At 37.7% G+C, this 13,751-nt stretch overlaps 2 protein-coding genes across 4 annotated transcripts in view; one reads left to right on the top strand and one right to left on the bottom strand.

The window, feature by feature from the left end:
• Positions 1–10,030, top strand: part of CLVS1 (clavesin 1) — a 217,101-nt gene extending 207,071 nt beyond the window's left edge. The window contains exon 6 of one of the 2 annotated variants that reach the window (XM_011931939.1): positions 7,861–10,030. In XM_011931939.1, coding sequence (XP_011787329.1) covers positions 7,861–7,948 — 88 coding nt within the window. In that variant the 3' untranslated portion in view covers positions 7,949–10,030. The remainder of the gene's footprint in view (positions 1–7,860) is intronic. The other variant, XM_011931940.1, reaches the window with a different exon arrangement.
• Positions 9,631–13,751, bottom strand: part of ASPH (aspartate beta-hydroxylase) — a 195,036-nt gene continuing 190,915 nt past the window's right edge. Inside the window, exon 25 of one of the 2 annotated variants that reach the window (XM_011931942.1) lies at positions 9,631–11,900. In XM_011931942.1, coding sequence (XP_011787332.1) covers positions 11,750–11,900 — 151 coding nt within the window. In that variant the 3' untranslated portion in view covers positions 9,631–11,749. The remainder of the gene's footprint in view (positions 11,901–13,751) is intronic. The other variant, XM_011931941.1, reaches the window with a different exon arrangement.

Below are 13,751 nucleotides of genomic sequence, written 5' to 3'. Positions count from 1 at the left end.
GTTAATGTTAATTTTGCTATAACATCTTCAAAAAGGGCTGATTTTTTCAAGTGGTTTATATATTTCCTGAAGATTTTTTAGTAAGAGATGCATAATTTATTGAGAGATTAAATTCGAACTTTCTTTATATTGCACTACATATTGCAATAGCAATTTCCCTGGATGCTGTAACCTCACAGAAGAGGGAAACTAATATTGCTAAGAATGCTAACTGTTCTTCAGGTGTCCTTAAAACTAGGTGGCGTTAACCTGATCAAAAAAGCAGGAGAAATTATATTTTGGCTAAACAAAATAGCAAGAACGCATGCAAATGGAAAAAGCACAGACAACTGTTACTTCCTCGAGTTTTATTCATATTATTTATTTATTTTGAGATACAATTACGAGTACAATTTCACCTTTATCTAAATGATAACAGATGAATGGAGTCTAACCTAAAGTTTCTTTCCAGTTAGAATTTTAACAACAACAGTAATGCTAAGAACATGGCTCTCCTGTCACAGGGACAGGAGGGGTGCTTTGTGAGTGTCAGTTTGAGAACTAAATGAGCTAATTCATGGAAAGGGTTTAGAACAGCGAGTGTTTGTGATGATAGACACTGATATTGTCACCGAAACTGTTTAACATGACTATAGATTTCTAAATAAGGATTACTAGATTATTCTAGGTTCAGTCACAAGCATAATGGAGTAAATGAGGCTCCAGATCAATGCTATCGGATGGAAAAATGTGAGTCACATATGTAATTTTGAGTTGTCTAATAGACATGTTACAAAAATACAGAGAAGCAGGTGAAATTAATTTTAATGTTTTCTTTAACCTAATGTATCCAAAATATTATAATTTCACTGTGTGATTTAAATAAATGAGATAGTTTACCTTTTTTTGGTACTAAGTCATTAAAATTTGGTGTGTACATTACCTTTTACAGTCCATCTCCATTCAACCTGGCCCAAGTTCAAGTCCTCAGTAGCCTCTTGTGGTCAGGGCTCTGTATTGGACAGTGCAGCTTTTCATGAAACCCACCCGTTTCCATCCTTTCTGAAGGTGCACATGTTTTTTTTTGGGGGGTGTCTTTCTTCTCTTTTACAAGATAGGCAGACAATGTCCAAGCCCACCACATTTTGGTAGAAATACTTGATACATGAGTTAAAGTACATGTAGGCAAGTGCTGAGAATTGAATGTTTGGCTCACTCTAAAAATAGTTTGCTTCAAAAGTTATAGAACATTTATTTTTTTGAACTATTTTCTTATATTTCCAGTTCAGTAAATTGTGGTAAATTGTATTGTCAAAGCAGAGAGAGGTTTATTTGTTATTTTGTTTACTTTGATAGGGAAAAGATTTGCTGTTTAGGCTTCTATTAAAAAAATTATTTATCAGATTCAGTAAACATTCATTGTTCCCATTGAGCACAATCATTTTGCCTGCTAGGATGATTCTGATTATGAAGAGTTTGGTAGCTGAACAGAAGAATACATGTCCTAAAATATTCCTTAAGTCTCCTTATCAAGGTTACTATTGAATGCATTATAGTAGAAAGAAATCTCATGGATTTACACAGTTGAAAACAGCCATAACTATATTGTGCTGAAGCTACAGAAATAATTGTTAGGCCGATGGAAATTTCTGTGTTACTTCTAAAAACTTAAAGATATTAAGTAAGGTAATAAGGTTAGCTTTTATGTGGAATTATTTTATCAATTATTTTGATTTTTTAAAATACTAGACTTCATCCATTTTGAAATGTTAGTTTTTCATGTATTATCACATCACATAATGTGCCAGTACACACAATTCTCTCTTGTAAGTTTTTTAGTGGGGCCATGGCAATTTTGAGTTCAATTCATGCTTTGTGGCTAAATTCGTAAATGAATATCAATCAATATTCCTGGACCTTAATTTTCTTATCTGCAAATAGGGAAGAATAATAAGAGCTAAAAAGAACAAATGTGTATACCCAGCTGACACTGAGCTAAACGCTTTCCATACCTTAATTTATCTAATCCTCATCATCCCCGGCACCCATGATGTGGCCACTATCCTATCTTCATTTTACACATGAGGAGGCCAAATTCACCCAAGATCACAAAGCAAGTGATGGAGCCATCATTCTTCAAGCCCACACTGGAGCTTCTCTGGGGAATTTCCTTATACTTAAAGTTATTTGGGGGAAAAAAAACTGAGCAGAATTACTTAGAATTATTTGAAGATACCTTTTTAAAAACTTATTTCTTCCTATTTAGAAGTCTTTACATAGGCTTACTAAGATATTAGGCAATTCTGTGTTATTCCATAAAACCAAGTTTGTTGTTGACTTTAAGAAAGAAAGCTGGTACTGTGGCATAGTTCCTGAAGAAATGATGATGTTGATCCTGGAAAACAGATGGGTAGAACCTGATTCAAATGCAGGTTTGACTGAATCACCCCTGAGGTTCCTCGTAGCTGGGGTGCTCTATGACTCTTGGTGAATGCTGGGGTTGGAGAGCAGCATTCCTGTGCCTTTATTGGGGTCCACATAGCTCAAGAAGGCAATGCAGGACATTAGTAAGCAGAAGAAAAGGTGAGTGTTAGCTGTTGAGATAAGGTAGCTAAATAAATTTTTGAACATAAAAGTAGACCTGAGAGCAGAACTCTCAGTCCAGTTGTAGGTCCGTGCAGAATGGACTGAATCACGGCCAAACATTTTCCATTTTCATCTTGTTCTTCATAAGCATTAATCACTACTAGAATCAGTAAAAACCACAGCCACAGATCCTTAATGAAGTGGGGAAAGTTCCAATTTTGGGGAAGAAAGAGGAAAGAGAGAAAGGGAGATGGTGAAGTAAGGGAGGGTAAAGAAGGGTAGAGAGAGAGAGAGAGAGAGAGAGAGAGAGAGAGAGAGAGAGAACAGCAGGAAAACAAAATGTGGCTATTTAGGCTACAATGAAGCCTTGTTAGAGTTCCCTGCTCCACCACTGAGATAATGATGGTATAACTCAAATCACTCCCCTGCCTGCCCTTGGGGTTAAGCTGGCTTTCAGTGTTGGAAAGAGAACCCAAGAGAAATGTTTGTTTTAGCAGATGTGTTAAGCTTCTTGTGAGAAGTCAAAGTCACTGAATGAAGAGATTACCACCAAGAATGATATGGACAACAAAGCCTGAAAGCAAGTGGCTTCTCCATAGTTAATGTACTAAGTGCAGAATTCCTAAGCACTCTGTTTAGAAGTGGGGGAGACATGTTGGTTAGTGAGCAGTTGATTGGTCTTCCCAGAGAGCATTTTGAATCAGCTGAATGTACTGAGGGCGAGATTTAAAAGGTTATTTCTCTTGGCTTTATTTCTTTTTTTCTAGAGGTTTTGAAAAGCAACATTTACTTTCTATTTCTTTCCAGTGAATTTAAAATACTTCATAACATAATGTGCTACTAATATCAAATGTTTATTGTGTGATCAGGTAACAAGAATTATGTCATGCTGAAAGTAAAATGACTATATGTTCATCTTCTCACTCGGGAAAATGTAAACCAGAAAAATAAAAAGTTATGTTTAGTTCCTCGGCCTCTGTATCTCAGAGTTGTCCTATTGGTACTCACTATTCAACCACGGCACACAGTTTATTGGCGGAGGTAAGGGAGCCTGCATTCTGGGACTGTGCTGCCAGTAAATCTATTAGAAGAAATCATGTAGATCCCAATTTGACATCATGTGGAGGAGGAAGTGAAAGTTGGCTACCTGAACAAGAACTATGAATAATGTGTGAAAGATAATTTTTTTCTTCATTCCTTTCCTTTCATGTCTAACATCTTCCCCCAAAAAACTGCCTCTCCTCTGACTAGGTAATGGGGGTGCCTGTCACAGTGATTCTAAGTCTGTTTGTGGGTCTATGGCTGGATAACTGAAGCAGTATTTCCACAAAAGAATAAAGGTTTTGGCACATTGCTCATAGTCCGTTGCATATGGCAGATGTTCACGAATATTTCTTAGCATGAGTGTGTGAATAAGTGATTATTTAAAAACTCATTGTTTGAGAATTTGATTTTCTTTTCATAGTGGCTCCCAAAACAGTGAAAGGGAAAGTTTTGAAACAGATCCAAAACACAAAAATCACAGATAATCATTTGTATGGGTAACAAATTTCAAGATCCAAAAGGATGGAGATAGATTGGAAACATGAGGCAAATTCAAGAGAATGAAATTTAATACCCAACCATGTACCTTTGAGATGGGAGATAAATGGTGAACAGCAGCATGGCAGCATGCGTACATACAGTCAGATTTCGCTTTGGTTGTGTTGTATCAGTGCCAGAAAAGCTAATGCAGTTCTAAAATACCTCAACAGAAGCAAACAGGGTGAAAAACAAACAAAAAATCAACAAGGTGAAGCAATTATTTTACTCTATTCTGAGGTCACACCAGGAGTATGCAGGCAACCCAGCCAGTTGATGAAGAGATACAGGAGAGTGCTAAGGTGTCCAGTTTTAGAAACCTTGGCACAAGAGGAATCTGACTAGCCTTGGCTGGGCGAGTGTGGGAGGGCTAAAAGGTACTTGCATCTACTCTGGTGGCTCCAGGGGAAAGAATCAGAAATTGTACATAGAAGTTTAGAAAAGGCAGATCTGAGTTCAATGTAAGAAAGAATTTTCTAGCTGAGTTGCCTCTTTAGGGGCATGGAGGAGCAGGTTTCTCAAGTTGGTTATGTTCGAGAAGAGGCTACATGACTCCTTACTGAAGATTTCCTATCAGGTTGGTCTAGACGAGTTACTGTTTCCCTCTAACTCTGTGACTGTGGTTCACATGCCATATTGTGAAATAAAGTGAAGTTATATGACAGAAGGTAAATGGAGTTTAAGGTCTGTAAAAGTAGATGGCCACCAATGTTCTTCATTTCCACAGGGTCCGTAGGTCAAAGCAGGCGGGCAGCTGTCCAAGGTGCTGGAGGGAGGTTGGCCTGTGTCGGTGGTTGTGCTCCCCTGGTTGTCTTCATGCTTGCTGTTTGTTTTAATGCCTCTGGATTTTCTGCTTTTCTGTTCCTAGTACAGACCTACCCTTCTCCCTTCCCCACATGAACACTGGGCTTAAACAAAGAGAAACATGCACTGGAAATGTGTTAGGGGGCTGGGGCTAAACTACAACCTAGGGCTTCCTTCCTCTGTCCCATCCCAGCAGTAAATGAGTCCATGAGTCCATTTCACTTTCAAAGGTCCAGCTTGGTATATAAGATTGGACTGTTTGAATGGATTGATAGTTACAGTAGAAATGAATTTTTTTGAGACACTTGTACTGATTTGCTTCTTGAGTTCTTAATTTTATCCTTTCCACAGTACATACATATCTTGAAAGGAGACAGGAAACTTAAGCAAACCAACAATGATTTTTATGGTGAGGTGGAAGGAACACTAGAGGGTTTAGCTAAACACCTCTGTGGCCTTTGGTATACCCAGGAGCTGTGTGTTGGTAATAAACCTGGCAACTTCTCCACTTTCTATTTGTGTTGCCTTTTATACATCATTTGACTTCTCAGTCCCTTAGTTTTTTCAGTCTGTAAAAACTAAGGGTTGTGAAAACGAAATGTTAATATATGTCAGTGTAAATACATGTTAATACACAACTAAGGTTGTGAAAATGAAATAAGCTAATATATGTCAAGAACTTCTTAGAACAATATGCAAACATAGTGTTTTAATACATTGTGTTGAGGGCGTCATCAAGACCACCCTTTTCTGTATTTGATAATTTTAGTAATGTTTTCCTAACTTACTAGAAAGACCCACAGGACACAGAAAAGTCGTTAGACTGGCAGTTGTGGTTTATTACAGAAAAGGATATAGGTTGCAATCAGGAATAGAAGGCCATGCGTAGGGAGGAGTCCAGGAAGGACCAGCTGTAAGCTTCCAGTTGTCCTTCCAGTAAAATCACATGAACAGAACTTAATTCTCTTAGCAATGATGTGTGACAACATATGCAAAGTGTTGTCAGTTAAGGAGGTTCACCTGTGCCCTGGTGTCCAGGTTTTTATTGGGGGGTGGGGTCAGTCTCATGGGCATGCAGTATAGATGTTACCGGAAAGTGGTCCCAATCCAGACCCCAAGAGAGGGTTCTTGGATCTTGTGCAAGAAAGAATTCAGGGTAAGTCCATAGAGTAAAGTGAAAGCAAGTTTATTAAGAAAGTAAAGGAATGAAAGAATGGCTACACCATAGAAAGAGCAGCCCTGAGGGCTGCTGGTTGCCCATTCTTATGGTTATTTCTTGATTATATGCTAAGCAAGGGGTGGATTATTCATGCCTCCACTTTTTAGACCATATAGGTTAACTTGCTGATGTTGCTATGGCATGGTGCTGGTGCTGTCATGATGCTGGTGGGAGTGTAGCAGTGAAGGTGACTGGAAATCACTCTCATCGCCATCTTGGTTTGGTGGGTTTTGTTTGGCTTTTTACTACAATCTGTTTTATCAGCAGGGCCTTTATGATCTGTATCTTTTGCTAACCTCCTCTCTCATTCTGTGACTAAGAATGCCTTAACCTTCTGGGAATGATCTCAGCAGGTCTTAGCCTTATTTTACCCAGCCCCTATTTAAGATGGAGTTGCTCTGGTTCAAGCACCTCTGACACTCTTACTGCCTTAAAAGGGTCAAACTGATACAGTGTGACCAAAAAGCCCAGACATACAAAAGCAAGCATGTACTATAAATCACACTGTTAGCATAAACTACTTGGCATGAACTAAGGTCTCAGATATACAAAGATCTTCTTATCAGGTAGGCTATTCTAAGGGCTCAGAGGAGCCAAAGGCCAGTCTTGAAAACTTGTAAGGTGTAGGGTTTGGGCACCCCAGGTCTACTGTGTTAACAATTTATTGTACATATATGTAAGTTTTACTTATTTGAACAATTTAACAATTTTCATAATAATTTGTTTTTAGTTGTGAACATTTATTAAATATCTACTGCATAACTCTTTTTATAATCTTTTATCTGTAAGCTGAAAAATAATTTGGTTTAATTCATATTATAAACTTAGAAAAAATCATTATTACTTCAATATAAAAGGACACATCAAAAACTAATGACCATTACTAGTATTGCAATAGTGGTTGTTCCTAAGAGTGCTTCATAAGTTTTAACTATAATTCCATGCCAAATGCTTTATGCATATTATTAGTTGTAGTCCTTATCAACAACTGTGGGAAGTAGGTAATACTTGTAATATACAGGTGAGAGAATCAAGGTCCAGAGAGTTTCAAGAACTCCCCCAAGCTTCCCAGCCAGTAAGGGACAGAGTCTAACTTTACCATCTGATTCATGGTCTTAACATCATGCATGATAGTTTCCAGTGACTCTGAGAGACAAAAGGTTTAAAAGGTACACTAAAACATTAAAAATTCAACAAACTTTATATATCTCAAGGTACACAAGATATTTAGATGCTGGGGCAGAGTGTGGCTAGAATACATATGTCCCTTTTACCAAGAGAAGTGATCACTGCAAAGAATATTCCAATACTCCAAAATGCTTTTTTGCCATAAAAATATGGTATAGCAAGCAAAAGTAAGAAAAACAGAGATACGAAAGGGAACACATTATGCAGTTATTTTGGGTGTCGTTATTTCTTATTTTTATTTTGGAGACAGGGTCTACCTCTGTCACCCAGGTTGGAGTGCAGTGTCACAATATGGCTCACTGCAGCCTCAAACTCCTGGACTCAAGTGATCCTCCCACCTCAGCCTCCTGAGTAGCTGGGATTACTGGCATGTGCCACTGCACCTAGTTAATTTTTGAGTGTCTATTAAAAAGAGAAATATAAAATTCAGATGTCTTCAAAGGTTCCAAAATTGTCACCATGAATTGTTTGTAATTCTGTCTTTTTCCCTCCCCTCTTGTTAGATCTCAGTCTGTGGTAGAAGCTGGGACCCTGAAACATGAGGAGAAGGGAGAGAATGAGAACACTCAGCCACTCCTGGCTCTGGACTGAACCCTGAGTCACACCAATGCTCCCGCACACTGGCCTTCAGTGGTATCAGCCACCCAGGAAGCACATGCGCAACTGACCCACACAGACACGTGTGTTCTGCTTGACACAAGGTCCTCCACTCCTGACCCCCTGCAGTGACTGTCACCAGCCATCGGTCTGAGCAGCCAAAGTTGGACAAAGACTTGAGAGATGCTTCCCCCCCCCCCCCGCCCCGCAGTGAGGGGACTGGAGGATGATGCAAGGCATTTATGTAAAAAAGATTATCCTTCCTATTTATGGTAGTAAATAAATTGAAAAAATAAAAAACTAAATTTGATGCACACACTGCATTAGGACAAGAATTTTTCTGAGGTATCACACAAGGACCCTCTCCAGTTTTTCAAAATTAAGTGCATTTCCAAGTAAATGTATCAGAGTTAAACTGTGCAGACACCACTGTCAAGTTTCATGTAGAACAAAGCCCTGAGACAATAGCATCTTTGGTAATTTCCATTCTTACTGAATTATTTCCTTTGACCTCATCACCAGCATTGAATTGTTCAGCCTAAGAGCATGTTCTCATAGGTCTGGGTATTTGCAAAGTTTGCTTATTTTGATATTCTGCAAAAAAATTATTTTGATGTCACATCTCTTGTCAGGCCACTAGCTGACTGTCATGAGCTGACTTTAAAGGAAGACACATGCACATGAAATACAATTATTTCATCTGAGCAATGTGAGTTTCCACAGGCAGTTCAAGAGCCCATTAGTGCAGCATGTGTGTGCAGAGGAGCTATCTCACTGAAAACACATGTCAGTGATTAATGAATCCATTCCAGTTGTCTCAACTGGGTCACTACAGCAAAGAAAAGTGCTATCAAACCATTTACCCCTTGTCCCTCAACCCTCCTGCAACCATTAAAGATGTGGAGAAAGAACGTGGTTGTTGCTGAGAGGGTAAATATTCAATCATGGAGCAAGACCCATATGGATGGTTAAATATGCAAGTAGTGAAATAAGAGAAGACTAGAAATGCAAGATGAAATGTCAAAGGTCATTTTATTTACCTATTCTCCTTAGAAATGGAGTCCCTAACTATCCATTCAAAAGAAATCAGATATAAAATAAACGGACATCATACGATATGATATCCTTACTTGTGCCATGTTTTCCAAGACCGGTGCATCTTTTTAGATATCTCTTATTTGCCCAGCCATCTGCATGACATGGGTATTTATTAGTATGACCAGTTGGTGCTCAATATCAAACAAAAATATTTTAGTTAATAATGGGCAGTAAAATATGATTTTACATTTTAAATATTTGGGAGAGTTAATTTGTTAGTTAAATAATTCAAGGGAAAGAGATTATTCAACTCGTCAAAATCACCCCTGATAATGTTATTACTAATCTTAATTATTTATTACATCTCTTTCTCAATGGATCTAATATTTTAATTTTTTTTCCTATTGGTAGAGAATAATAACAGAAGTAATTTTTATATTATACCTTTGGAGAAATAAAGTTGAAATAGGATTAAAAAATCTTCTCAAACAACTGTATCACAATATAAGTTAAATTAATTCATTTTTGTGTAGACATTGGAAATCACAAAAATAGTAACATTGAAATAATTCTACCAATGCAGTGACAGAAACACTTTTCTTACGTACCAAGACATAGGTAAGAGAAAGAAAGAATTAAAGTGAATTAGAAAATCCATTTTATTGCTTGGGTTTAAAATAGTTATGGGATACAAGTATTTACAATGCTATTGGAGTCAATTATTGACAACACTTTGCAACAGTAATGCCATTTCTAGCTTTTCAATTGGCAATACTTAGAACCCTACTGAAGTGACCTGATTTTAAATACCATATTTACTAAGTTAAGAGCTAGTTTTTACTCTCTCCCATAATTTCATTACATGAATGTAAGATGATGGCTCAACAATGATGACTTAGAGTTTGGATTTCTTTATGTGTATGCAATATACATATGAGAACCAAATTCAATAAGTGATGCGAATGTTACTACATGAGCATTTAATTGTATTGCCCTTGTCAGTTATTTCCTCTGTTCAATAAATACTGAAGGACACAAATACCTTTTTACTTTTCAAGAGTTTGCCTTCTCTTCTCAATTTTATTTATTAATTTGGATATTTTTCCTCCCATGCCTCTTCATCTGATTTAGTGGGATGTTTTCAATACCAGCAAAACAAAAGAACAGGAAAAGTATTTTGCAAACTTATCCACTGGAAGCTAATGTCCTTAAGGTCAAGCAAAAAGAGTCAATTTCAATTTCAAAGAGCTGGATAAAGAAAGTCTCCTTTTGCTTTTAGATGGAAAAGAAAGCACACGTTTTTTCTACCTGTGAATGAAATTTGGTGACCTCTGTGCCATTCCTGCAGCATTTTTGTTCATATTGGTTTAGAATTCAGTGCATGAATATCATTACATTCTTATAGCTAACATTTCTAGTTAGCTTTGATTCAAAACACACAAAATCTGATGCATTAATACTTTACTAAATTAATGACTTGGTCATCTTTGGAATGAGTAGGCAAGACGACTTTTAACTGTTATTTCTATGTTGTGGGTAATGTTAAAACTAAATATAGATGATAATAATTGCTATTTCACAATGATGTTTAAAATGGCAGAGGCTTCTCAAGCCAGAGAGATGGGACAGTCTTCCAAACTCTTTCATCAAAAAGGAAAGCAATCTGGACCTCCTACACCCAGGACAAAGATCCTGGCATTCTTGGTAACCTTTTACTCTGCCATCCTTAACATTTCTACAGAAGTGTAGCAGAAATCATCTCCAAGACTGAAGAGCTGGCTTCCTGTCATTCACATGAATCTACCATAGGCAAAGACACTGTATTCTCAGCCCTTGCCTCATGGATGGCGAAACAGCCAGGAACTGGGCACCCTAGCAGCCACCTATCCACCTAGCCCTGAAAGAACATATTTTTATTTCCATGAACTATACTTTTTCCCCAGAAGCTCTAATAATTAGCATAAAAATTTGCATCTGGGACTTCTATAACAATATAAGATAATTCCATGCTCTTTTTTCAGTGTGAAAACTTCCTCTTTGAAAGAAATAGGATTTTGTCAATATCCCCACCACTAGCATAGTGAGAAGAGGATCTCAATCAAGGTAAAAAAAAAAAACCAAATGACTGGAGAGTTGGGATGGGTACAGTTCATAGACACTGGCATAATGACCTCTTTCTTTTTTATATTAGGAAAATAAAACTGCTTTTTTCATGAGTGTCTTTTACTAAGAAGAATTAAAAGAGGGAAGTCTGAGTTTCCCAGTAATGCTACCATTAAACAGCTAGAAGTAAAGCATTTATACAGCTTGTCATTAAAATCAACAAAAATGTAGTGGTACATGATGACAAAATAGTCTAGCTACACTAGAAAAATATAACTGCATAGAAAAATTACAAACTAAAGCAATCCATTCACAGTTTCTACATATGTTCTCTTTATACACTGAATTAGATCTATTCTATGTGGAAAAAATATCTTTGGTAAGGTAGAAGCTATCAAATGTTCACCTTAAATACTGGCAGAAGACCACTGCTTTCACGAGATGACACACAGCAGGGCGTTTCCTAAACTAATTGCAGCGAGGCAAATATTCCCTTTAGTATCTTCTAACCCTAGCAGGAGGCTGAGAATTATTCAGGCTGCAAGTCAAGGGGATTAAGAGTCTTAGTGATCGAAATTCTATCCTCACACCCAAGGAGATGGAACCAGAAAGGCAGCCTCTCTCCAGAGTGTCCCAAGCTTGCATGAATTCATGCTAAATTGCAGGAAGGCTGCGTCTCTGCTGTGGTGTCAGTTCTGGGTGCCACACATCCACGATGAATATCAGCCGGAAAGATGAGGCATCCTGCCATACCTCGTGCTCAAAGGAGTCATCAAAGATGAGCACCTTGCCTTCCTCCCAGGTCCTGCAACAGAAAGACAAGGATTCCTGAATATAGCTTTGTGTGGTTCAGATGTCTGAGGATCAATTCCTGTCCATGCATGAGAACTATCTTTGGTAACAACCTTTGGGACATAACCAAATAACTAGAACATCAAGCCCAAGTTTATTCTTCCCTTGATTATTAGGAAAGAATTTCAGAAACCTTGCTATGAACATCAGTTTTCATTTCTCAGCACTGGAGATGTACAAATAACAGAGGATTTGTGATGAAGACATATTGGTCTTATTATGTGCCTTGCAATTATTCTGTATATTATTATATGTCTTGCAATTATTCTGGTTTAGACGTATGGGCAGTGATTGGGTCTCAGGCATCTCTATGTCTCTCAAGACACTTCCAATCAATTGTCTTTTCAGCTCACTCCACTTGTTCAAATTTCATTTTATGGAAGAAAGGAATCAACTTAAACACGGTAACCATAAAGTAGAAAACTAAATTAGGAGTTTCCTAGCTAGTATTCCGGCTGAAGAAAATGGGCAGATTGGGAATGAATTTTGTTTGTATTTTTAGTATCATCTTCTATGCAAGTGGGTTATCCATGGAATATTTTAAATCAATGCTGCAAAACACCCTATAGAGCTTCCAACATTACCTCATAAGATATCTGTATAAGGACTAAGATCTAAATATAGTGTTAGTCTATTAAGAAAGAAACATACAGGAGGCAGTTAACACAATGCTTTTCAAATCTAAAGAGAGTTTATGAGTGATATTGATGGTTCCTTATTTTAAAAGTAGGTATTAACTGCCAATATATTAAATACCAAGTTATGCTTTAAAATAAAATTTTTGCTAGAAAATTTTCCTTAGATACTAAATTCCAGTTACGCCTTAAAAATTTTGCACCTGGATTAGCAAATAATGACAATTATAGCATGGGAAATGCTAGCTTGATTTCAAGTTACTGTATTATCATAAAGATGTTTTCCTTGGGAAAACTAGTGGTGAATTTTTATGTTCCATATTAGGTGATTAACCAATATAAACTGAGCAATACTACATATATTGCAGGGCTTCACAACCTTGGTATTACTGACATCTAGGCCAGATCATTCTCTCTTGTAGGGGCTGTTCCATGCACTCTAAGATATTTAGCAGCATCCCTGACCTCCACCCACTGTACGGCAGTAGCATTCCCTATACTATTAGGTTGGTGCAAAAGTAATTGCAGTTTTTGCCATAGTTGTGACAACCAGAAACATCTCTAGTCATTGTCAAATGTCCAGGGTGGGAGCAGGGGCAAAAATCATTCCAGTGGAAAATAACTGACACACTGAATAAGTCTGATAATAAAATTTCCAAGTTATGTAAACTAACAGATAAAGTACTGAGTATTTCCAAGTTGAAAGTTCATTGAAGTTGGGAACAAAACCTCTACTTCTCTACCCATCCTCCCACCTCCACCCAGTGTGCTATCTCACATACTTCGTGATACGGTTTGGCTGTGTCCCCACCCAAATCTCATCTTGAATTGTACTCCCATAATTCCCATGTGTTGTGGGAAGGACCTGATGAGAGATAATTTGAATCATGGGGCAGCTTCCCCCATACCGTTCTCATCACAGTGAACAAGTATCATGAGATCTGATGGTTTCATCAGGGGTTTCCGTTTTTGCATCTTCCTTATTTTCTCTTGCTGCCACCATGTAAGAAGTGCCTTTTAGCTGGGTGTGGTGGCTCATGCCTGTACTCTCAGCACTTTGGGAGGCTGAGGAGGGAGGTTCACAAGGTCAGGAGTTCAAGGCCAGCCTGGCCAACATGGTGAAACCCCCATCTCTACTAAAAATACAAAAGTTAGCTGGGTGTAGTGGC

The sequence above is a fragment of the Colobus angolensis genome, unplaced genomic scaffold (genome assembly GCF_000951035.1).
Source record: "Colobus angolensis palliatus isolate OR3802 unplaced genomic scaffold, Cang.pa_1.0 Scaffold92, whole genome shotgun sequence".
NCBI classification, from domain to species: domain Eukaryota; kingdom Metazoa; phylum Chordata; class Mammalia; order Primates; family Cercopithecidae; genus Colobus; species Colobus angolensis.
This window is presented reverse-complemented; position numbering and strand designations above follow the sequence as displayed.